Raw genomic sequence first — 22,966 nt, forward strand, 5'->3', positions numbered from 1 at the left:
GACCTCGCTTTGTGCACGGGGGAATTGTTATGCTGAAACAGGAAAGGGCCTTCCCCAAACTGTTTCCACAAAGTTGGAAGCACAGCATCTCCTAGAATGCTAGTGTATGCTGTAGTGTTGAGATTTCCACTCACTGGAACTAAGGGGCCTAGCCCAAACCATGAAAAACAGCCATAGACCATTATTCCTCCTCCACCAACCTTTACCTACCTCAATGCATAGTGCCAACTGTAGTGTTCTCCTGCCATCTGCTAAGCCCAGATTTGTCTGTTGGACTGCCAGATGGTGAAGCGTGATTCATCACTCCAGAGAACGTGTTTTCACTGCTCCAGAGTCCAATGGCGGCAAGCTTTACACCAGCCGATGCATAGCATGGTAATCTTAGGCTTGTTTGCGGCTGCTCGGCCATGTGCTTGTGCTCACGTTGTTTCCAGGGGAAGTTTGAAACTCAGTAGTGAGTGTTGCCACCAAGGTCAGAGGACTTTTATGAGCTTCAGCACTCAGCGGTCCTGTTCTGTGTGCTTGTGTGGCCTACCACTTCGCGGCTGAGCCGTTGTTGCTCCTAGACGTTTACACTTTACAATAACAGCACTTACAGTTGACAGGGACAGCTCTAGAAGGGCAGAAATTTGATGAACAGACTTGTTGGAAAGGTGGCATCCTATGAAAGTGCCACGTTGAAAGTCACTGAGCTCTTCAGTAAGGCCATTCTACTGTCAATGTTTGTCTATGGAGATGTCTTGGCTACGTGCTTGATTTTATACACCTGTCAGCAACGGGTGTGGCTGAAACATACTTTTGCATATATAGTGTAGATACATACATACATTTGTGATAAAAAAAAACACATTCGCAAGCCTTCCCAACAGCTTCATTTCAGAGAACACAACTCTGTGGTTTCAATGCGTCTACAATCTTGTTTGTCCCCTATGGGCCCTGGTCAAAAGTAGTGCACTACGTAGGGAAATAGGGTGCATTTGGATGCAGCTTTGTCTCATGTCTAGGAGCTTGGCTCTTCAGTTCAGTTCTTCCTGTGATGCCCCAGACCACCACAGGAAGTTGCTTTGTGACTGACCACTGCTTCCTGTTTTGTAGGCTTCAGAGTGGCGATGGGAGGTTTTCACCAAATGTCTCGGATTTATGAGAAACACTGGCGACAAGGAGAGAACTGTTGAGGACAAAGATTTTGTTTCTTTCTTTCTCGCTCTTTCTCCCACCGATGCATAAATACACACACACACACACACACGACTGAGTGTGGTTAAGGTAGCGTGGCTAATTCTATCATTCAAGTAGAGGTTACAGATTGTTAAAGGTTACATGACTCTTCGGCAAACATTTTAAAAGACAGTGTGTGTGTGTGTGTGTTTGTTTGTTTTTCTCACCATGCTTGTCTTTATAAGCCTGCGTACAGGTCACTTGTGTACAACTGAATGAGTGTGTTTGTGTGCCCAGGTACTCTCTTTTCAAGGTCATTTGTTCAGGGTCTATATTGATGTCCGAGGTGTGTGTGTGTGTGTGTGTGTGTGTGTGTGTGTGTGTGTGTGTGTGTGTGTGTGTGTTGATATGAGGTTGTGTGTAGACATATGACAAATGAAGTGGCTCTATAGAGACTGTAATTGAATAGGTCATATGGCATGTTCTCCTCCAGATCAACACAAACCTCTGTCTGTGAGACGATATCCTCATAGAACTACATATCATTCTCTAGAGACTTGTTACTGGTCCCAATACCCACACTTGCCTCCTAAATACACTGCTCAAAAAAATAAAGGGAACACTAAAATAACACATCCTAGATCTGAATGAATTAAATATTCTTATTAAATACTTTATTCTTTACATAGTTGAATGTGCTGACAACAAAATCACACAAAAAGTATCAATGGAAATCAAATTTATCAACCCATGGAGGTCTGGATTTGGAGTCACACTCAAAATTGAAAAAAAGTGGAAAACCACACTACAGGCAGATCCAACTTTGATGTAATGTCCTTAAAACAAGTCAAAATGAGGCTCAGTAGTGTGTGTGGCCTCCACGTGCCTGTATGACCTCCCTACAACGCCTGGGCATGCTCCTGATGAGGTGGCGGATAGTCTCCTGAGGGATCTCCTCCCAGACCTGGACTAAAGCATCCGCCAACTCCTGGACAGTCTGTGGTGCAACGTGGCGTTGGTGGATGGAGCGAGACATGATGTCCCAGATGTGCTCAATTGGATTCAGGTCTGGGGAACGGACGGGCCAGTCCATAGCATCAATGCCTTCCTCTTGCAGGAACTGCTGACACACTCCAGCCACATGAGGTCTAGCATTGTCTTGCATTAGGAGGAACCCAGGGCCAACCGCACCAGCATATGGTCTCACAAGGGGTCTGAGGATCTCATCTCGGTACCTAATGGCTGTCAGGCTACCTCTGGCGAGCACATGGAGGGCTGTGCGGCCTCCCAAAGAAATGCCACCCCACACCATGACTGACCCACCGCCAAACCGGTCATGCTGGAGGATGTTGCAGGCAGCATAACGTTCTCCACAGCGTCCCTGTAGTCAGGGTATTACGAGCCTGCTGCCGCCTACCACCGCTCAGTCAGGCTGCTCTATCAAATCATAGACTTAATTATAATAAACACAGAAATACAAGCCGTTGTCTAAATATTCTTGTTACATTGCACAACCTTCAATGTTATGTCATAATTATGTAAAATTCTGGCAAATTAGTTCGCAGCGAGCCAGGCGGCCCAAACTGTTGCATATACTCTGACTCTGCTTGCAATGAACGCAAGAGAAGTGACACATCTTCCCTAGTTAATATTGCCTGCTAACATCAATTTCTTTTAACTAAATATGCAGGTTTAAAAAAAAATATACTTGTGTGTATTGATTTTAAGAAAGACGTTGATGTTTATGGTTAGGTACAGCCGTGGAATGATTGTGCTTTGTTCGCGAATGCGCTAGTTAAATCATCACCCATTTTGCGTAGTAGGCTGTGATTCGATGATAAATTAACAGGCACCACATTGATTATATGCAACACAGGACAAGCTAGTTAACCCAGTAATATCATCAACCACGTGTAGTTTAACTAGTGATTATGTGAAGATTGCTAGTTTTTTATTAGGTAAGTTTAATGCTAGCTAGCAACTTACCTTGGCTCCTTGCTGCACTCGCGTAACAGGTGGTCAGCCTGCCACGCAGTCTCCTCATGGATTGCAAAGTAATCGGCCATAATTGGAATCCAAAAATGCCGATTACCGATTGTTATGAAAACTTGAAATCGTCCCTAATTAATCGGCCATTCCGCTGCACCTCTAGCAAAAACATGTAGGGTTATATTATGTGCAATTTCAATAATCTAGTGTGCTTTAAATGCCAGGATGTCATACTCAGTTTGGCTTTTCATCTAGTAGAATTCACTGCACACTTTTGAGGAAGAGAATCTTTTTTTCACACAGGCATGTTCGACAACAGCTGATAATCAGAATAGGGGGCGTGTTCCACAACATCAACAAACGGCTGGGAACAAGCTGGATTGCACATATGATGACACATTCTCAGTATGGATGAGTAGTATGTTGATATTTGGACCCTGCTGCACACTAAACAGTATGTTCTAAATAGTACGCAGTACGATTAGTACAAAGTTTGGAGTTTAAATAAGTAGTAGGCAAGCCAGATTTAGGACACGGCCATTGTCTGACTGTGTGTGAAATGGCACCACATAGGGCTCTGGTCAAAGGTGGTGTACTATACTGTATAGGGAATAGAGTGCCGTCTGGGACACCTCTGATTGGGGAAGTATCAGTAACGGATGTCTGGTGTCTAAGCTATACATGGTACAGACACAGGCCTTTAGACTGCAAGATAAACAAGTCATTGATAGCATTTCGATGGTATTTATGTCCAGTCATTATCGCTTGGTCTCAAGGCGTTTTATGTGCACCTGGGTGTGAATGGCCGGGAGAAACCACACTAGTACTGATGAAGTACTGGAGATTTAGTGCCACACTGATTTTCTTTGGCATCACTGGAGCTAGTGTCTGGCTGGCTGGCTGGCTGGCTGGCTGGCTGGCTGGCTGGCTGGCTGGCTGGCTGGCGTGTAACCAGGGTTTCTCTAAAGATATTCTCAAAGAAGCAGCAGAGAGGAAAGGGATACTTATCTTCCAGGAACAAAAAAAGAGTGGGAATAGAGAAGAGAGAAAAGGGAGCCATGAGTTGATGAATAAAGGAGGCATGATGATCAGACATAACTGATCCCTGTTGGGAGAACACCTGTTTGACAGAGACTGTTACATGAAGGAACAGGGACTTAAAACCCACCACCACTGTTCTCTCTCTCTCTAGCTATCCCCCTGTTCACACGTTCATTCCTACTCCTCAGATAAAACACTGCTGCCCTTCGGTGTTCTCCGAACTCCTTGTCCTCTCTCTCTCTCTCTCTCTCTCTCTCTCTCTTTCACTCTCTCTCTCTCTCTCTTTCACTCTTTCTCTCTCTCTCTCTCTTTCACTTTCTCTCTCTCTCTCTCTCTCTTTCACTCTTTCTCGCTCTCTCTCTCTTTCACTCTTTCTCGCTCTCTCTCTCTTTCACTCTTTCTCGCTCTCTCTCTCTTTCGCTCTTTCTCTCTCTCTTTCACTCTTTCTCTCTCTCTCTCTCTTTCACTCTTTCTCTCTCTTTCACTCTTTCTCTCTTTCACTCTTTCTCTCTCTCTCTCGGCAACAGGTCACAAATCTTCCTGCTGTGATGGCACAGCAATCTCTCTTCCTCTTTTTACCAAACAGTCCTGCTGTTTACAGTTGAACAGTTAAAGGGGCTTTTTATTGGTTATACCTGACTAGCCAACTAACCTTTGACCCTGATCAGTGTATGATGCAGTCAACCTTAACGATATGACATAGATAAAAGGACGTGCTAAATGACTGAAGCTTCTGAACAAGGTATCTGGGTTTCCTCTTGGACAAGAAGCTTCAGTAGAGTAAATGTACAGACCTGATCAACAAAAATACTCAACGGAGACTGTACTTTCTCAAAAAACTGGAATCTTGTAATGTTAGTTGTACTATACTGACTCTGTTTTACAAATCTTTTATTGAGAGTATTTTAACTTTTTGTATTGTTTGTTGGTTTAGCAATTCCACTGTCAGCCAGAGAAATATGCTGAGAAGGATTATCACCACAGCAAGCAAGGTACTTGGAGTCCAACAGACAGGCCTGGATGAGATCTTTAATGTCAGGGCCCTCCCCAAGGTACTTGGAGTCCAACAGACAGGCCTGGATGAGATCTTTAATGTCAGGGCCCTCCCCAAGGTACTTGGAGTCCAACAGACAGGCCTGGATGAGATCTTTAAGGTCAGGGCCCTCCGCAAGGCTCACAAAATCATTTTAGACCCAAGCCACCCGGACTTTGAACTACTCCCCTCTGGTCGCAGGTATAGAGCACCCCTCAGCAGGAAAAACACAACTAGACAATCATTTGTGCCAGGTGTGGTATCCCTCCTAAATAGCTCAGGCTAATGTTCCTACCAACTCAGTAACTGTTATGAAAGTTGTATTGTCGATTTGTTTTGTTGTTTAAATTCCACTTTAAACGTGTACATGACACTACAACAACATTTCCCCATGGAGACAATAAAGCCAGTAAAGGTTGACGCAGTTGAAGGAGATAGATGGGCTCACAGAATTACATTCAGGAGGCTGTGCAGCGAAGATTGCTAAGGTCCTACACCTATTTGTTTGGTGCATTTCTCTATGGGTGTTTGTGTGGGTTCAGATTCTACATTGATTCTACATTACTCCGATTTAAGTTGAATGTTTACCCGCGTTAGACCTATTCTTGAGTATCGGCTAGGCTGATTGATAAGATTGCCAAGGTATTCATTGGCTGCGTTAGAGGAACCTTTTAATGTGTGTTAACGTGATTGGATTACAGAACGTGACCGTGCCCCCTCTGTTCTTCCCTGGTTCTCCATCATTCTGTCAGACTCCACCCCCGATGCTGCCACAGATTGCCTTTGACAGTTCAAAAAAAATCTAGAGCTAGATATATCCGTAATTGAATAAACCCACCCCTCTCTCTCTCTCCTCGAGTGGAACAGTGATAGAACTCAGATCATTCGGAGGCCAAAGTCATCAAGGGGGCATGGAATTAGAATTTTCAAAGTCCATCAGTGTTTGATTAATGGGTTATTGGTGAAGGTTAAAGGCACTCTGACACATGTTATCAGAAAGAACACCAGCAAAGTGAAATGAGCTTCTGCTGGGCTGGGTAGGAGTGTAGGTTTATCTGTATTCATTCATTCATTCATTCATCTCTGTCTCTCTGTCTGTGATTCCCCGCACATCCGCTCCTCCTCTCTCTATAGGATGGGTCTCGTGCTGGTCGTGAGAGGAAGAAGACGGTCTCCTTCAGCAGAAGTCTCTCTGAGAGGAAGATCAGCAGCGCTGCAGACTGCATCAGCTCCATGGTGGGGAACATCACCCATTACACACACTAGTTATAAACCAGTTACTACACTAGTTACACTTGTTCCATTCTAGTTGTACAGTTCTGAAGTGGCAGTGTCTGTTGGTTTGTTTTTTATACAAGTGACTGAAATATAACTGGGGTGTATTCGTTAGTGCACACCATAGCAAAACATTTCACAACGGAAAACGAAGAAAAAAAAAAAGTTTCTTATTGGTCAAGTGCAGGCAGTTCCTCCCCGTTTCTGCCCATTTGCTTCCTAGTGAATAGGATCAAGGTGTGTGCATGTTTGACGTCTCATCTGTCTCCAGATGGAGGGTACTGAGTTTCGGAAGGTGCGCTCCAACTCACGAGTCTACCAACGCTACTACCTGCTGGAGTCAGGTCTGCAGGCCCTGCGATGGGAGCCCTCCAAGAAGGAGTCAGACAAGGCCTGCATCGCCGTCCCCTCCATCAGAGAGGTAGGTAGCTACACCCGTATCGCCGTCCCCTCCATCAGAGAGGTAGGTAGCTACACCCGTATCGCTGTCCCTTCCATCAGAGAGGTAGGTAGCTACACCCGTATCGCCGTCCCTTCCATCAGAGAGGTAGGTAGCTACACCCGTATCGCCGTCCCTTCCATCAGAGGTAGGTAGCTACACCCGCATCACCGTCCCTTCCATCAGAGAGGTAGGTAGCTACACCCGTATCGCCGTCCCTTCCATCAGAGAGGTAGGTAGCTACACCCGTATCGCCGTCCCCTCCATCAGAGAGGTAGGTAGCTACACCCGTATCGCCGTCCCTTCCATCAGAGGTAGGTAGCTACACCCGTATCGCCGTCCCCTCCATCAGAGAGGTAGGTAGCTACACCCGTATCGCCGTCCCTTCCATCAGAGAGGTAGGTAGCTACACCCGTATCGCCGTCCCTTCCATCAGAGAGGTAGGTAGCTACACCCGTATCGCCGCCCCCTCCATCAGAGAGGTAGGTAGCTACACCCGTATCGCCGTCCCTTCCATCAGAGAGGTAGGTAGCTACACCCGTATCGCCGTCCCCTCCATCAGAGAGGTAGGTAGCTACACCCGTATCGCCATCCCTTCCATCAGAGAGGTAGGTAGCTACACCCGTATCGCCGTCCCTTCCATCAGAGAGGTAGGTAGCTACACCCGTATTGCCGTCCCTTCCATCAGAGGTAGGTAGCTACACCCGCATCGCCGTCCCTTCCATCAGAGAGGTAGGTAGCTACACCCGTATCGCCATCCCTTCCATCAGAGAGGTAGGTAGCTACACCCGCATCGCCGTCCCTTCCATCAGAGAGGTAGGTAGCTACACCCGTATCGCCATCCCTTCCATCAGAGAGGTAGGTAGCTACACCCGCATCGCCGTCCCTTCCATCAGAGAGGTAGGTAGCTACACCCGCATCGCCGTCCCCTCCATCAGAGAGGTAGGTAGCTACACCCGTATCGCCATCCCTTCCATCAGAGAGGTAGGTAGCTACACCCGCATCGCCGTCCCTTCCATCAGAGAGGTAGGTAGCTACACCCGTATCGCCATCCCTTCCATCAGAGAGGTAGGTAGCTACACCCGTATCGCCGTCCCTTCCATCAGAGAGGTAGGTAGCTACACCCGTATCGCCGCCCCCTCCATCAGAGAGGTAGGTAGCTACACCCGTATCGCCGCCCCCTCCATCAGAGAGGTAGGTAGCTACACCCGTATCGCCGTCCCCTCCATCAGAGGTAGGTAGCTACACCCGTATCGCCGTCCCTTCCATCAGAGAGGTAGGTAGCTACACCCGTATCGCCGTCCCCTCCATCAGAGAGGTAGGTAGCTACACCCGTATCGCCGTCCCCTCCATCAGAGGTAGGTAGCTACACCCGTATCGCCGTCCCCTCCATCAGAGAGGTAGGTAGCTACACCCGTATCGCCGTCCCCTCCATCAGAGAGGTAGGTAGCTACACCCGTATCGCCGTCCCCTCCATCAGAGAGGTAGGTAGCTACACCCGTATCGCCGTCCCTTCCATCAGAGAGGTAGGTAGCTTCACCCGTATCACCGTCCCTTCCATCAGAGAGGTAGGTAGCTACACCCGTATCGCCGTCCCCTCCATCAGAGAGGTAGGTAGCTACACCCGTATCGCCGTCCCTTCCATCAGAGGTAGGTAGCTACACCCGTATCGCCGTCCCTTCCATCAGAGAGGTAGGTAGCTACACCCGTATCGCCGTCCCTTCCATCAGAGAGGTAGGTAGCTACACCCGTATCGCCGCCCCCTCCATCAGAGAGGTAGGTAGCTACACCCGTATCGCCGTCCCCTCCATCAGAGAGGTAGGTAGCTACACCCGTATCGCCGTCCCTTCCATCAGAGAGGTAGGTAGCTACACCCGTATCGCCGCCCCCTCCATCAGAGGTAGGTAGCTTCACCCGTATCGCCGTCCCTTCCATCAGAGGTAGGTAGCTTCACCCGTATCGCCGTCCCTTCCATCAGAGGTGTAGCTACACCCGTATCGCCGTCCCCTCCATCAGAGAGGTAGGTAGCTACACCCGTATCGCCGTCCCTTCCATCAGAGGTAGGTAGCTACACCCGTATCGCCGTCCCCTCCATCAGAGAGGTAGGTAGCTACACCCGCATCGCCGTCCCCTCCATCAGAGAGGTAGGTAGCTACACCCGTATCGCCGTCCCTTCCATCAGAGAGGTAGGTAGCTACACCCGTATCGCCGTCCCCTCTTTATGGAGTTAACTCCTGATAAATGCAATGACTTCTGGTTTCCTGTAAAAAAACAGAGCAATTAAATTGAATGATCTGCAATACATTTAAATGGAGTTTGCACTCATCAGGAATGGACTATTCTTCAGCACTGTCTTAGAGCCAAATATAACTCAGTCAGTCAATGGAACTGAGTGAAACAATAAGAACTCTTGACTCTCATGTATACTGTTCTGTACTTGTTCTCATTTGATTGGATCCTTCTTTGTGTCTTTCTAGGTCCGGACCGGCCGCAACACAGAGACCTTTAGGACCAACGGCGTCTATGACCAAATCTCTGAGGACTGTGCCTTCTCTATCATCTATGGAGAGGCCTATGAAGCTCTGGACCTGGTGGCTAACTCTGCAGAGGTGGCCAACGTCTGGGTCACTGGCCTGAGGTAGGATAGATGTCCACAATGTCTTGCTAGGTTGCCAGATCTGGTTGTGCTTTAGTTTAAACAACTCTCCATGGCTAAGTGGTGTCATATCAAAAGGATGTCAAGATCCTTGAAGATGTACAGTAAATCTAGACCGACACCCAAATGGATCTCACAGTTAGACAATGGAAGTGAATGAAAACAACTGGAACAGATGACTCCCATAGTATTTCCTACCCTGGTATCTTTTAATTATGACAATCTCTGTGTAATCCTTCTCCGTCTCATCCTAGGTATCTGATTCTGTATGGGAAGCATGCCATAGACATGATGGCCAGCAGTGAGGACAGCCTTCGTCTCGCCTGGCTAGCAGAGACATTTTCCTCTATGGTTGTCTCAGATGGACAGGGTGGAGGAGAGGAGGTGGGGATCAGTTTGCGGTCGGCTGTAGGTCTGATCAGGAGTGTTAACCCTGGGGTGAGGAGTGAGAAAGTGGAACACCGGTTTAAGGAGCTCCATCGTGTCAAGGAGAGGATGAATGGGGCCGGGACATCTGGAGTGGGAACTGTGGCTGAAGCAAATGTTGGTGCTTCAGTTGTAGCTGTGATTGGCTCAGGAGCTGTCGATGAGGATAGGGCTCCAGCTGTGACTGAAGCTGAGGAAAGGGATGGGGGTGAATCTGGAGCTGGGACTGGAGCAAATTCAGACAACAGAAGAGGAGGGATAGAAGACAGGGTAACCAAGGAGGAGTTCATTGAGGTCTTTCACGACCTTTGCACCCGACCGGAGATCTACTTCCTGCTGGTGCAGTTCTCTAGCAACAAGGAGTACTTGGATACCAAGGATCTAATGAGGTTCCTGGAGGTTGAGCAGGGCATGGCTCAGGTAAGGATGGTGAAGAGGACCACTTTTCTGTTCTACCAGTAGGACTGTTTCAATGGGTTTTCTGTTCTACCAGTAGGACTGTTTCAATGGGTTTTCTGTTCTACCAGTAGGACTGTTTCAATGGGGTTTCTGTTCTACCAGTAGGACTGTTTCAATGGGGTTTCTGTTCTACCAGTAGGACTGTTTCAATGGGTTTTCTGTTCTGCCAGTAGGACTGTTTCAATGGGTTTTCTGTTCTACCAGTAGGACTGTTTCAATGGGTTTTCTGTTCTGCCAGTAGGACAGTTTCAATGGGTTTTCTGTTCTACCAGTAGCACTGTTTCAATGGGTTTTCTGTTCTACCAGTAGGACAGTTTCAATGGGTTTTCTGTTCTACCAGTAGGACTGTTTCAATGGGTTTTCTGTTCTACCAGTAGGACAGTTTCAATGGTTTTTCTGTTCTACCAGTAGGACAGTTTCAATGGGTTCTCTCCCCTTTTCTCTCTTTTTCTCTTCTATTGTCCCTCTTAGCTCTGTCTAGCTGATAAGAAATAAAGTGTCTCTCCAATAGACAGTTGTCGATTTAGAAATACAAATAACAATTTCACTTCAAGAGATGCTCATTTCTCTGTTCTCCTCTGCCCTCCGTGTATAGGTGACTGAAGACACCAGTCTGGAGCTCATCCAATCCCACGAGCCGTCGGAGGAGGGACGTCGCCAAGGCTGCCTCTCATTGGACGGTTTCACCAGATATCTCACCTCCCTGGAGTGCCACCTGTTTGACCCGGAGCACAGCCAGGTGTGCCAGGACATGAGCCAGCCCTTATCCCACTACTATATCAACTCCTCCCACAACACCTACCTCATCGAGGACCAGTTCAAGGGGCCCGCTGACATCACCGGCTACATCCGCGCTTTAAAGATGGGCTGCAGGTGTGTGGAGGTGGATGTCTGGGATGGCCCTAGCGACGAACCCGTGGTTTATACCAGTCACACCCTCACCTCGCCCGTCAAGTTCCACTGTGTCCTGGATGTGATCGGCCGTTTTGCGTTCGAGGCTTCAGAGTTTCCACTGATCCTGTGTGTGGAGAACCACTGCTCCCCCTGCCAGCAGAGAGTCATGCTCCAGCACCTGAGGAGGATACTAGGGGAGAGGTTGTACACGAAGCCCCTCAGGGAAGGGGAGGGGTACCTGCCCTCGCCTAATGCCCTGAGGGGCAAGATCCTGTTGAAGGGGCAGAAGTTGGAGGAGGGATGCGGGGGGGCGGAGGGGGACGTGACTGACGAAGACGAGGGGGCGGAGATGTGCCAGAGACTGAAGGCTGGTAACAGTGGAGAAGGAGCGGGGGAGGGGGGGCAGAAAGGTGGAGGGGGTGGTGGTACTAGTAGCATTAAATCCCTGACCCCTCCTACTACCCCTAAACGGTTCCAGCTCCTAAAGGAGCTCTCTGACTTGGTGACTCTGTGCAAGTCAGTACGTTTCACAGACTTCCAGATGTCGTTCTCTATCCAGAAACCCTGGGAGCTCTGCTCGTTCAATGAGTCCCTGGCTTTGCGCTGCGCCAGCGAGCGCCCAGGAGACTTTGTCAACTACAACAAGCGCTTCCTGTCGCGGGTCTACCCCAGCGCCATGCGCATCGACTCCAGCAACATGAACCCACAGGACCTGTGGAAGTGCGGTTGCCAGATTGTGGCTTTGAACTACCAGACGCCCGGGTTGATGATGGACCTTAACATCGCCTGGTTCCGCCAGAACGGGAATTGTGGGTACGTGCTGCGACCCGCCATCATGCGACAGGAGGTGTCGTATTTCAGCGCTGATACAAGAGACTCTGTGCCGGGTGTGTCCCCTCAGCTGCTCCATGTCAAGGTGAGTGGCTAGCAGATAGACAGCAGTGTTTATTTACATGTGTTTAATGGAGGCTCCTATTCACTGCCTGGCTTGTTGGCTCCTTAATGGTTGAATGGTATTGGTTCAGTTATTCAGTACACTTCTCTTAGTGGTTGAATGGTATTGGTTCCGTTATTCAGTACACTTCTCTTAGTGGTTGAATGGTATTGGTTCCGTTATTCAGTACACTTCTCTTAGTGGTTGAATGGTATTGGTTCTGTTATTCAGTACACTTCTCTTAGTGGTTGAATGGTATTGGTTCTGTTATTCAGTACACTTCTCTTAGTGGTTGAATGGTATTGGTTCCATTATTCAGTACACTTCTCTTAGTGGTTGAATGGTATTGGTTCTGTTATTCAGTACACTTCTCTTAGTGGTTGAATGGTATTGGTTCCGTTATTCAGTACACTTCTCTTAGTGGTTGAATGGTATTGGTTCTGTTATTCAGTACACTTCTTAGTGGTTGAATGGTATTGGTTCTGTTATTCAGTACACTTCTCTTAGTGGTTGAATGGTATTGGTTCCGTTATTCAGTACACTTCTCTTAGTGGTTGAATGGTATTGGTTCCGTTATTCAGTACACTTCTCTTAGTGGTTGAATGGTATTGGTTCCGTTATTCAGTACACTTCTCTTAGTGGTTGAATGGTATTGGTTCTGTTATTCAGTACACTTCTCTTAGTGGTTGAATGGTATTGGTTCCGTTATTCAGTACACTTCTCTTAGTGGTTGAATGGTATTGGTTCAGTTATTCAGTACACTTCTCTTAGTGGTTGAATGGTATTGGTTCCGTTATTCAGTACACTTCTCTTAGTGGTTGAATGGTATTGGTTCCATTATTCAGTACACTTCTCTTAGTGGTTGAATGGTATTGGTTATGTTATTCAGTACACTTCTCTTAGTGGTTGAATGGTATTGGTTCCGTTATTCAGTACACTTCTCTTAGTGGTTGATTGGTATTGGTTCTGTTATTCAGTACACTTCTCTTAGTGGTTGAATGGTATTGGTTCCGTTATTCAGTACACTTCTCTTAGTGGTTGAATGGTATTGGTTCCGTTATTCAGTACACTTCTCTTAGTGGTTGAATGGTATTGGTTCTGTTATTCAGTACACTTCTCTTAGTGGTTGAATGGTATTGGTTCCGTTATTCAGTACACTTCTCTTAGTGGTTGAATGGTATTGGTTCTGTTATTCAGTACACTTCTCTTAGTGGTTGAATGGTATTGGTTCTGTTATTCAGTACACTTCTCTTAGTGGTTGAATGGTATTGGTTCCGTTATTCAGTACACTTCTCTTAGTGGTTGAATGGTATTGGTTCCGTTATTCAGTACACTTCTCTTAGTGGTTGAATGGTATTGGTTCCGTTATTCAGTACACTTCTCTTAGTGGTTGAATGGTATTGGTTCCGTTATTCAGTACACTTCTCTTAGTGGTTGAATGGTATTGGTTCCGTTATTCAGTACACTTCTCTTAGTGGTTGAATGGTATTGGTTCCGTTATTCAGTACACTTCTCTTAGTGGTTGAATGGTATTGGTTCCGTTATTCAGTACACTTGTCTTAGTGGTTGAATGGTATTGGTTCCGTTATTCAGTACACTTGTCTTAGTGGTTGAATGGTATTGGTTCCGTTATTCAGTACACCTGCATCAATCAAACAAATAAACAAACTAACAGACAATCAATCAATCAATAAACCGGATCCATCCATTCAGGTGATCAGTGGTCAGAACCTGCCCCGTCCGAGGGGTTCTGGAGCTAAAGGAGATGTGGTGGACCCGTACGTCTACGTGGAGATCCATGGTATCCCTGCCGACTGTGCCGAGCGCCGCACCCGCACGGTGATGCAGAACGGAGACAACCCCATCTTTGACGAGAGCTTTGAGTTCCAGATCAACCTGCCAGAGCTGGCCATGGTGCGCTTCGTGGTGCTGGATGACGAATTCATAGGGGACGAGTTCATAGGTTAGTAGTGGAGGGAGGGCGGAGGTCAGCTCTGCACTGACTGCTAGTCCGGTGTCCAGTCTGCTTTTGGTTGAGCTTGTCTGAAGCCAATAAATATTTGATTTGATACGACAACAACCTTTCAGCCATGTGAAGATTATTGCTAGCTCACAAGCAAGTATCACTAGCTAAGATAAAGAAACCTTGGTAGCAGTTAAAGAGTGAGTGAACATTCACTATCTTCTCATGGTCATTTCATTGTCTAACACTCTTGTACATCATCTGTAATCCCCTGTTTTACCACAGGTCAGTACACCATTCCCCTGGAGTGCCTACAGCCAGGCTACCGGCACATACCATTACAGTCACTGATGGGGGAGGACCTCCCGTACGCCATGCTGTTCGTCCATGTGGCCCTCACCAACCGGAGAGGAGGGGGAAAGCCCTACAAGCGGGGGCTGTCTGTGCGGAAGGCGAGGCGAGGGAGGGACTACGCTGCACTCCGGGACCTGGGGATCAAAGAAGTGGACGAGGTTTTCAAAATGGCCGGCCCACAACTGAAGGAGGCCACGGACCTGCGGGAGAACATGCAGGTGAGGCGGAAGGATAAACAGTCATTTATCAATCACAATTTTCACATTTCATGACTGAAATGCCTGTATACCTGTATTCACAACAGATGATGTCTAACTCAGAATGGTAGATTGAAACCTCCATGGGTTGGGTTCATCTCAGTGATCACTAAACTATGACCATAAAGATGGCTGATCATTCCTCCAGAGACATCAACTGACTTGCCTAGTTAAATAAAGGTTCAATAAAAAAAACAGACATCAACAGGTTGAGACTGAGTGGCGGTGGCGGAGTGGCCTGATCTCTGAAGGTCTGCTTTAGACTGACAGGTTATGGTTGAGACTGAGTGGCGGTGGCGGAGTGGCCTGATCTCTGAAGGTCTGCTTTAGACTGACAGGTTATGGTTGAGACTGAGTGGCGGTGGCGGAGTGGCCTGATCTCTGAAGGTCTGCTTTAGACTGACAGGTTATGGTTGAGACTGAGTGGCGGTGGCGGAGTGGCCTGATCTCTGAAGGTCTGCTTTAGACTGACAGGTTATGGTTGAGACTGAGTGGCGGTGGCAGAGTGGCCTGATCTCTGAAGGTCTGCTTTAGACTGACAGGTTATGGTTGAGACTGAGTGGCGGTGGCGGAGTGGCCTGATCTCTGAAGGTCTGCTTTAGACTGACAGGTTATGGTTGAGACTGAGTGGCGGTGGCGGAGTGGCCTGATCTCTGAAGGTCTGCTTTAGACTGACAGGTTATGGTTGAGACTGAGTGGCGGTGGCGGAGTGGCCTGATCTCTGAAGGTCTGCTTTAGACTGACAGGTTATGGTTGAGACTGAGTGGCGGAGTGGCCTGATCTCTGAAGGTCTGCTTTAGACTGACAGGTTATGGTTGAGACTGAGTGGCGGTGGCGGAGTGGCCTGATCTCTGAAGGTCTGCTTTAGACTGACAGGTTATGGTTGAGACTGAGTGGCGGAGTGGCCTGATCTCTGAAGGTCTGCTTTAGACTGACAGGTTATGGTTGAGACTGAGTGGCGGTGGCGGAGTGGCCTGATCTCTGAAGGTCTGCTTTAGACTGACAGGTTATGGTTGAGACTGAGTGGGCGGAGTGGCCTGATCTCTGAAGGTCTGCTTTAGACTGACAGGTTATGGTTGAGACTGAGTGGCGGTGGCGGAGTGGCCTGATCTCTGAAGGTCTGCTTTAGACTGACAGGTTATGGTTGAGACTGAGTGGCGGTGGCAGAGTGGCCTGATCTCTGAAGGTCTGCTTTAGACTGACAGGTTATGGTTGAGACTGAGTGGCGGTGGCGGAGTGGCCTGATCTCTGAAGGTCTGCTTTAGACTGACAGGTTATGGTTGAGACTGAGTGGCGGTGGCGGAGTGGCCTGATCTCTGAAGGTCTGCTTTAGACTGACAGGTTATGGTTGAGACTGAGTGGCGGTGGCAGAGTGGCCTGATCTCTGAAGGTCTGCTTTAGACTGACAGGTTATGGTTGAGACTGAGTGGCGGTGGCGGAGTGGCCTGATCTCTGAAGGTCTGCTTTAGACTGACAGGTTATGGTTGAGACTGAGTGGCGGTGGCAGAGTGGCCTGATCTCTGAAGGTCTGCTTTAGACTGACAGGTTATGGTTGAGACTGAGTGGCGGTGGCAGAGTGGCCTGATCTCTGAAGGTCTGCTTTAGACTGACAGGTTATGGTTGAGACTGAGTGGCGGTGGCGGAGTGGCCTGATCTCTGAAGGTCTGCTTTAGACTGACAGGTTATGGTTGAGACTGAGTGGCGGTGGCGGAGTGGCCTGATCTCTGAAGGTCTGCTTTAGACTGACAGGTTATGGTTGAGACTGAGTGGCGGTGGCAGAGTGGCCTGATCTCTGAAGGTCTGCTTTAGACTGACAGGTTATGGTTGAGACTGAGTGGCGGTGGCGGAGTGGCCTGATCTCTGAAGGTCTGCTTTAGACTGACAGGTTATGGTTGAGACTGAGTGGCGGTGGCGGAGTGGCCTGATCTCTGAAGGTCTGCTTTAGACTGACAGGTTATGGTTGAGACTGAGTGGCGGTGGCAGAGTGGCCTGATCTCTGAAGGTCTGCTTTAGACTGACAGGTTATGGTTGAGACTGAGTGGCGGTGGCAGAGTGGCCTGATCTCTGAAGGTCTGCTTTAGACTGACAGGTTATGGTTGAGACTGAGTGGCGGTGGCAGAGTGGCCTGATCTCTGAAGGTCTGCTTTAGACTGACAGGTTATGGTTGAGACTGAGTGGCGGTGGCAGAGTGGCCTGATCTCTGAAGGTCTGCTTTAGACTGACAGGTTATGGTTGAGACTGAGTGGCGGTGGCGGAGTGGCCTGATCTCTGAAGGTCTGCTTTAGACTGACAGGTTATGGTTGAGACTGAGTGGCGGTGGCGGAGTGGCCTGATCTCTGAAGGTCTGCTTTAGACTGACAGGTTATGGTTGAGACTGAGTGGCGGTGGCGGAGTGGCCTGATCTCTGAAGGTCTGCTTTAGACTGACAGGTTATGGTTGAGACTGAGTGGCGGTGGCGGAGTGGCCTGATCTCTGAAGGTCTGCTTTAGACTGACAGGTTATGGTTGAGACTGAGTGGCGGTGGCGGAGTGGCCTGATCTCTGAAGGTCTGCTTTAGACTGACAGGTTATGGATCTCTTGAGACTGAGTGGCGTGGCGGAGTGGCCTGATCTCTGAAGGTCTGCTTTAGACTGACAGGTTATGGTTGAGACTGAGTGGCGGTGGCGGAGTGGCCTGATCTCTGAAGGTCTGCTTTAGACTGACAGGTTATGGTTGAGACTGAGTGGCGGTGGCGGAGTGGCCTGATCTCTGAAGGTCTGCTTTAGACTGACAGGTTATGGTTGAGACTGAGTGGCGGTGGCGGAGTGGCCTGATCTCTGAAGGTCTGCTTTAGACTGACAGGTTATGGTTGAGACTGAGTGGCGGTGGCGGAGTGGCCTGATCTCTGAAGGTCTGCTTTAGACTGACAGGTTATGGTTGAGACTGAGTGGCGGTGGAGGAGTGGCCTGATCTCTGAAGGTCTGCTTTAGACTGACAGGTTATGGTTGAGACTGAGTGGCGGTGGCGGAGTGGCCTGATCTCTGAAGGTCTGCTTTAGACTGACAGGTTATGGTTGAGACTGAGTGGCGGAGTGGCCTGATCTCTGAAGGTCTGCTTTAGACTGACAGGTTATGGTTGAGACTGAGTGGCGGTGGCGGAGTGGCCTGATCTCTGAAGGTCTGCTTTAGACTGACAGGTTATGGTTGAGACTGAGTGGCGGTGGCAGAGTGGCCTGATCTCTGAAGGTCTGCTTTAGACTGACAGGTTATGGTTATGGTAAGGTGATGGTCCCTGTAAGTGTAACAGTATAGCTTCCGCCTCTCTCTTCACCCCTACCTGGGCTCGAACCAGGGACCCTCTGCACACAGACAACAGTCACCCTTGAAGCATCGTTACCCATCACGCCACAAAAGCCACAGCCCTTGCAGAGCAATGGGAACAACTCCTTCAAGGTCTCAGAGCAAGTGATGATTGAAACGCTATTAGCACGCACCACCGCTAACTAGCTGGCCATTTCACATCGGTTACATAAGCATTTAGTCTGGCTGTCTAAATGATGTTAAGGACCTCTGATGTGTTTAGGCTGGAGATACCTGGGATTCATGCTATGAGTCATCAGACTATGATGCCACCCTGATGTAGTAGACTGATGCACTAATGCAAAGAGGCCATGAACACACACACACTCTCTCTCACACACACAGTCTTGAAACACACACACACAGTCTTGAAACACACACAGACACACACACACACACACACACACACACACTCTCTCTCTCTCTCTCTCACACACACAGTCTTGAAACACACACACACCTAAACAGAAGTAAACACTGAAGGCAAGCACCATGACATCATGAAGAGATTTTAAAAAAAATCTATATTGTAAAAATGTATGTGATTTATTGGTCATAATTTAATGTTAGGGTTAGGCATTAGAGTTAGGGTTAGGCATTAGAGTTAGGGTTAGGCATTAGAGTTAGGGTTAGGCATTAGAGTTAGGGTTAGGCATTAGAGTTAGGGTTAGGCATTAGAGTTAGGGCATTAGAGTTAGGGTTAGGCATTAGAGTTAGGGTTAGGCATTAGAGTTAGGGTTAGGCATTAGAGTTAGGGTTAGGCATTAGAGTTAGGGTTAGGCATTAGAGTTAGGGTTAGGCATTAGAGTTAGGGTTAGGCATTAGAGTTAGGGTTAGGCATTAGAGTTAGGGTTAGGCATTAGAGTTAGGGTTAGGCATTAGAGTTAGGGTTAGGTATTAGAGTTAGGGTTAGGTATTAGAGTTAACAGTGTGGTTAAGGTTAGGGTTAGGCATTAGAGTTAGGGTTAGGCATTAGAGTTAGGGTTAGGTATTAGAGTTAGGGTTAGGTATTAGAGTTAGGGTTAGGCATTAGAGTTAGGGTTAGGCATTAGAGTTAACAGTGTGGTTAAGGTTAGGGTTAGGCATTAGAGTTAACAGTGTGGTTAAGGTTAGGGTTAGGCATTAGAGTTAACAGTGTGGTTAAGGTTAGGGTTAGGCATTAGAGTTAACAGTGTGGTTAAGGTTAGGGTTAGGCATTAGAGTTAACAGTGTGGTTAAGGTTAGGGTTAGGCATTAGAGTTAACAGTGTGGTTAAAGTTAGGGTTACGTTTCATGATGAAAAACACTAACCTGTGCTGTTAAATAAAACTGATTGGATTTTATTGGTTCAATGACCCCAATAAAACATGAATTCAATAGTACGACAGTGATACGGTGGCTTTGTGGTTGTCACGTTAACCATCTCCCAATAAAGCTTCTCTAATTCAATCAGATGTTCTCAGTGATGGTATCCCAGGAAACCATGAATTCAATAGTACGACAGTAGTGGCTTTGTGGTTGTCACGTTAACCATCTCCCAATAAAGCTTCTCTAATTCAATCAGATGTTCTCAGTGATGGTATCCCAGGAAACCATGAATTCAATAGTACGACAGTAGTGGCTTTGTGGTTGTCACGTTAACCATCTCCCAATAAAGCTTCTCTAATTCAATCAGATGTTCTCAGTGATGGTATCCCAGGAAACCATGTCACAGTTTGTTCCATGATTAAACTCCAGCAACTAATCGCTTAGTAGAGGATTACAGTATGATCCACAGAACACTACATCACTAATACAGGACAAGCAGTATGTGTGTGTCTGTGTGTTTTTATATAGCTGTGTGGGTGAGTGTTTTGCATAAACCCCCCGACCCTCTGTATCTCTCTCTGCCCCTGTAGAACTCGGTGGCAGTGTTCAGGGAGCTGTGTGGGGTGTCAGCGGTGGCTAACCTCATGCAGTGTGTATTGGCCCTGGGATCCCGTGTGGTGGGGGCCGATGGGGACCCCCTGATGCTGTTTGAGCTGAGGGAGCAGTACCCCTCCATGGAGCCCCAAGGGCCCCTGCCGGACGTCCTACGCAGGGTGGTCTCCACCTACGAAACGGTGAGGATCAATCAAACCTAGTCAATCCTTCACATTTTATTTATGTAGCGCTTTGGGTTTCCATTGAGAATAGTTGTGCAGGTTATAAGTTGATTGATTCTTTGACTTGTTTTTAACCTCTTTCTCTACTTGCCTCTCTCTCCCTGCCACCATGACATCATGGCACTGATTCAATTTAAGTGATTACTTTCGTAGACGCCCCCAAAGTAGAATGTGTGTGTGTGTGCGCTTTGAGAGTGCATCCTCATTCCTGATGAATCAGAGTGAGGGAGAGCTCACCATGTCTTCACGGGAGATTATTTCGCTAAGTGGATCTCACGCCTTGACTTGAATGCTTGGGGGAGAAGTGAATGAGAGGAAGCTGTGGGGGGATCTGGACAGACCCCTAGGAGCAGTAGTGTTCATCCTCATTTGTCGAACACCAGACTCACAAAGTGGGGTCGTGTCCCAAAAGGCATTGCAGCGAGAAGTGTTTAGTTAATCAGACATGGGGTCTGAATCTCTCCGGGGTTATTCATGAAATGTTTCTTATTTTGATGTGTATGTGTGAATAATAGACTGATCTTGTGTACTCTGTCTACAGATGATCCAGGCGAGCAGAGCAGTGATGGAGCTGTCAGACGGAGTCTACGACAGGATCCTACAGATACAGACAACAGGTGAGAGAGAGAGAGAGAGAGAGAGAGAGAGAGAGAGAGCATTATTAGAGACACATATTTCCCTCAGATTACACAAACCCACAAAGAAATTGAAAACAAATCCAATTTTGTTAAATATCTATTGGGTGAAATACCACAGTAGAATCAACTTAGAACCAATGTAGAATCTGAACCCACACAAACACCCATAGAGAAATGCACCAAACAAATAGGTGTAGGACCTTAGCAATCTTCGCTGCACAGCCTCCTGAATGTAATTCTATGAGCCCATCTATCTCCTTCATCTGCGACAAGCATAGCCTTGTGTAACAATTGCTTAACACTATGGGCTACTGTATGTTTAAGCTTAAACTCTATTGGACCAGTTAGGTTCTCTATTGGACCAGTTGGGTTCTCTATTGAACCAGTTGGGTTCTCTATTGGGCCAGTTGGGTTCTCTACAGGACCAGTTGGGTTCTCTACTGGACCAGTTGGGTTCTCTACTGGACCAGTTGGGTTCTCTACAGGAGCAGTTGGGTTCTCTACAGGAGCAGTTGGGTTCTCTACTGGACCAGTTGGGTTCTCTACTGGACCAGTTGGGTTCTCTACTGGACCAGTTGGGTTCTCTATTGGACCAGTTGGGTTCTCTATTGGACCAGTTGGGTTCTCTATTGGAGCAGTAGGGAGAAATGAAAACCACACAACTGAATAATTTAGGAAAAGAATGCCAGCTTGTATTTTGTAAATAACCATACTTACAAAAAATGAATCACCTTGAGTAAATATTGATATGTGAAATTTGTTCAATGAGCTGAATGTGAATGAAATACATCAATAAGACATAGATACAGGATCAGCCATATATCCTGCCTATAGAGTTGGGTGCATCCTAGTAAACTATCTTAATCTGAGGGTCTCTCTGATTTCAAAGTTCAATAGCAATACAATAAACATGAATCCACAGGAAAAACCCAACGCAATTCACAAATACTGACTTATAAACCTCTATGAGATGGAATCAAATGTGAGTGACTGTGCCTAACAATCAACACTGTCAGGTGTTTAAGTGTAGCATGTGCTTATAACAATCCCACTGCAATGATGTCTTGCAAGAGTCTCCAAGGAAAACAAATCTTCTTCTTATTGATGTCCTGGGTTCGGGCGGCTCGCCATCCTTGGTGGAACTAAATCCATACTCAAAAAAAACCTGACCAAATCCTGGCGTCAATCTTTCCCTCAATCCCCTCAGTTTGTATAGATACGTGTTAATATCCAGTTCTCTCTGTTCAGTTCAGTTTTATACAACTTCTCACAAACTGAGACTTTTTCTTCCATGGAATAGCGGAAGCTCTTCACATTCCGTTCAAGCTTTTTTTTCCAGAACTATGGCACCAACTTGTGTATAATGTGAGTTTTTAGTAGAGCGACTTAGAGAATATTGAGTTATGATTGGCTCAAAATAAACTGCTCGTCATACAGCTTCTGACAGCTGATTTGTAATTGCTGTCGACTTAACCATATCAATAGCAATATAGTCTAATATGATTGGTTACTGGAATCTTACTAGTAACGGTAAGTATTCAACATTAGTTGACCTGCGTTATACCTGCTATTGAGAAAGTGTGTCTTTTCGACGGCCTATGTGCACAGTGCCCATAAAATGAGGTGGAAACTGAGCTGCACTTCCTAACCTTCTGCCAAATGTATGACCATATTAGAGACACATATTACACAGACCTACAAATATTTTGAAAAACATACCCAATTTTGCTCAACTCCGATATCTATTGGGTGAAATTCCACAGTGTGCCATCACAGCAGCAATATATGTGACCTGTTGCCACAAGAAAAGGGCAACCAGTGAAGAACAAACACCATTGTAAATACAACCTATATATGTTTATTTATTTTCCCTTTTGTACTTTAACTATTTGCACACATGACATTTTAAATGTCTTTATTCTTTTGGAACTTCTGTGAGTGTAATGTTTACTGTACATTTTTGTATTGTTAATTTCACATTTGTTTATT

The 22,966-nt window shown here is 47.1% G+C and overlaps 1 protein-coding gene across 1 annotated transcript in view; it reads left to right on the top strand.

The window, feature by feature from the left end:
- Positions 1 to 22,966, top strand: part of LOC115131281 (inactive phospholipase C-like protein 2) — a 51,791-nt gene that overhangs the window by 20,142 nt on the left and 8,683 nt on the right. The window contains exons 2-10 of the mRNA XM_029662862.2: positions 6,356 to 6,457; positions 6,768 to 6,917; positions 9,413 to 9,573; positions 9,846 to 10,437; positions 11,072 to 12,286; positions 14,018 to 14,267; positions 14,553 to 14,839; positions 20,094 to 20,297; positions 20,881 to 20,956. Coding sequence (XP_029518722.1) covers positions 6,356 to 6,457; positions 6,768 to 6,917; positions 9,413 to 9,573; positions 9,846 to 10,437; positions 11,072 to 12,286; positions 14,018 to 14,267; positions 14,553 to 14,839; positions 20,094 to 20,297; positions 20,881 to 20,956 — 3,037 coding nt within the window. The remainder of the gene's footprint in view (positions 1 to 6,355; positions 6,458 to 6,767; positions 6,918 to 9,412; positions 9,574 to 9,845; positions 10,438 to 11,071; positions 12,287 to 14,017; positions 14,268 to 14,552; positions 14,840 to 20,093; positions 20,298 to 20,880; positions 20,957 to 22,966) is intronic.

Source organism: Oncorhynchus nerka, linkage group LG7 (genome assembly GCF_034236695.1).
Source record: "Oncorhynchus nerka isolate Pitt River linkage group LG7, Oner_Uvic_2.0, whole genome shotgun sequence".
Taxonomy (NCBI): Eukaryota; Metazoa; Chordata; class Actinopteri; order Salmoniformes; family Salmonidae; genus Oncorhynchus; species Oncorhynchus nerka.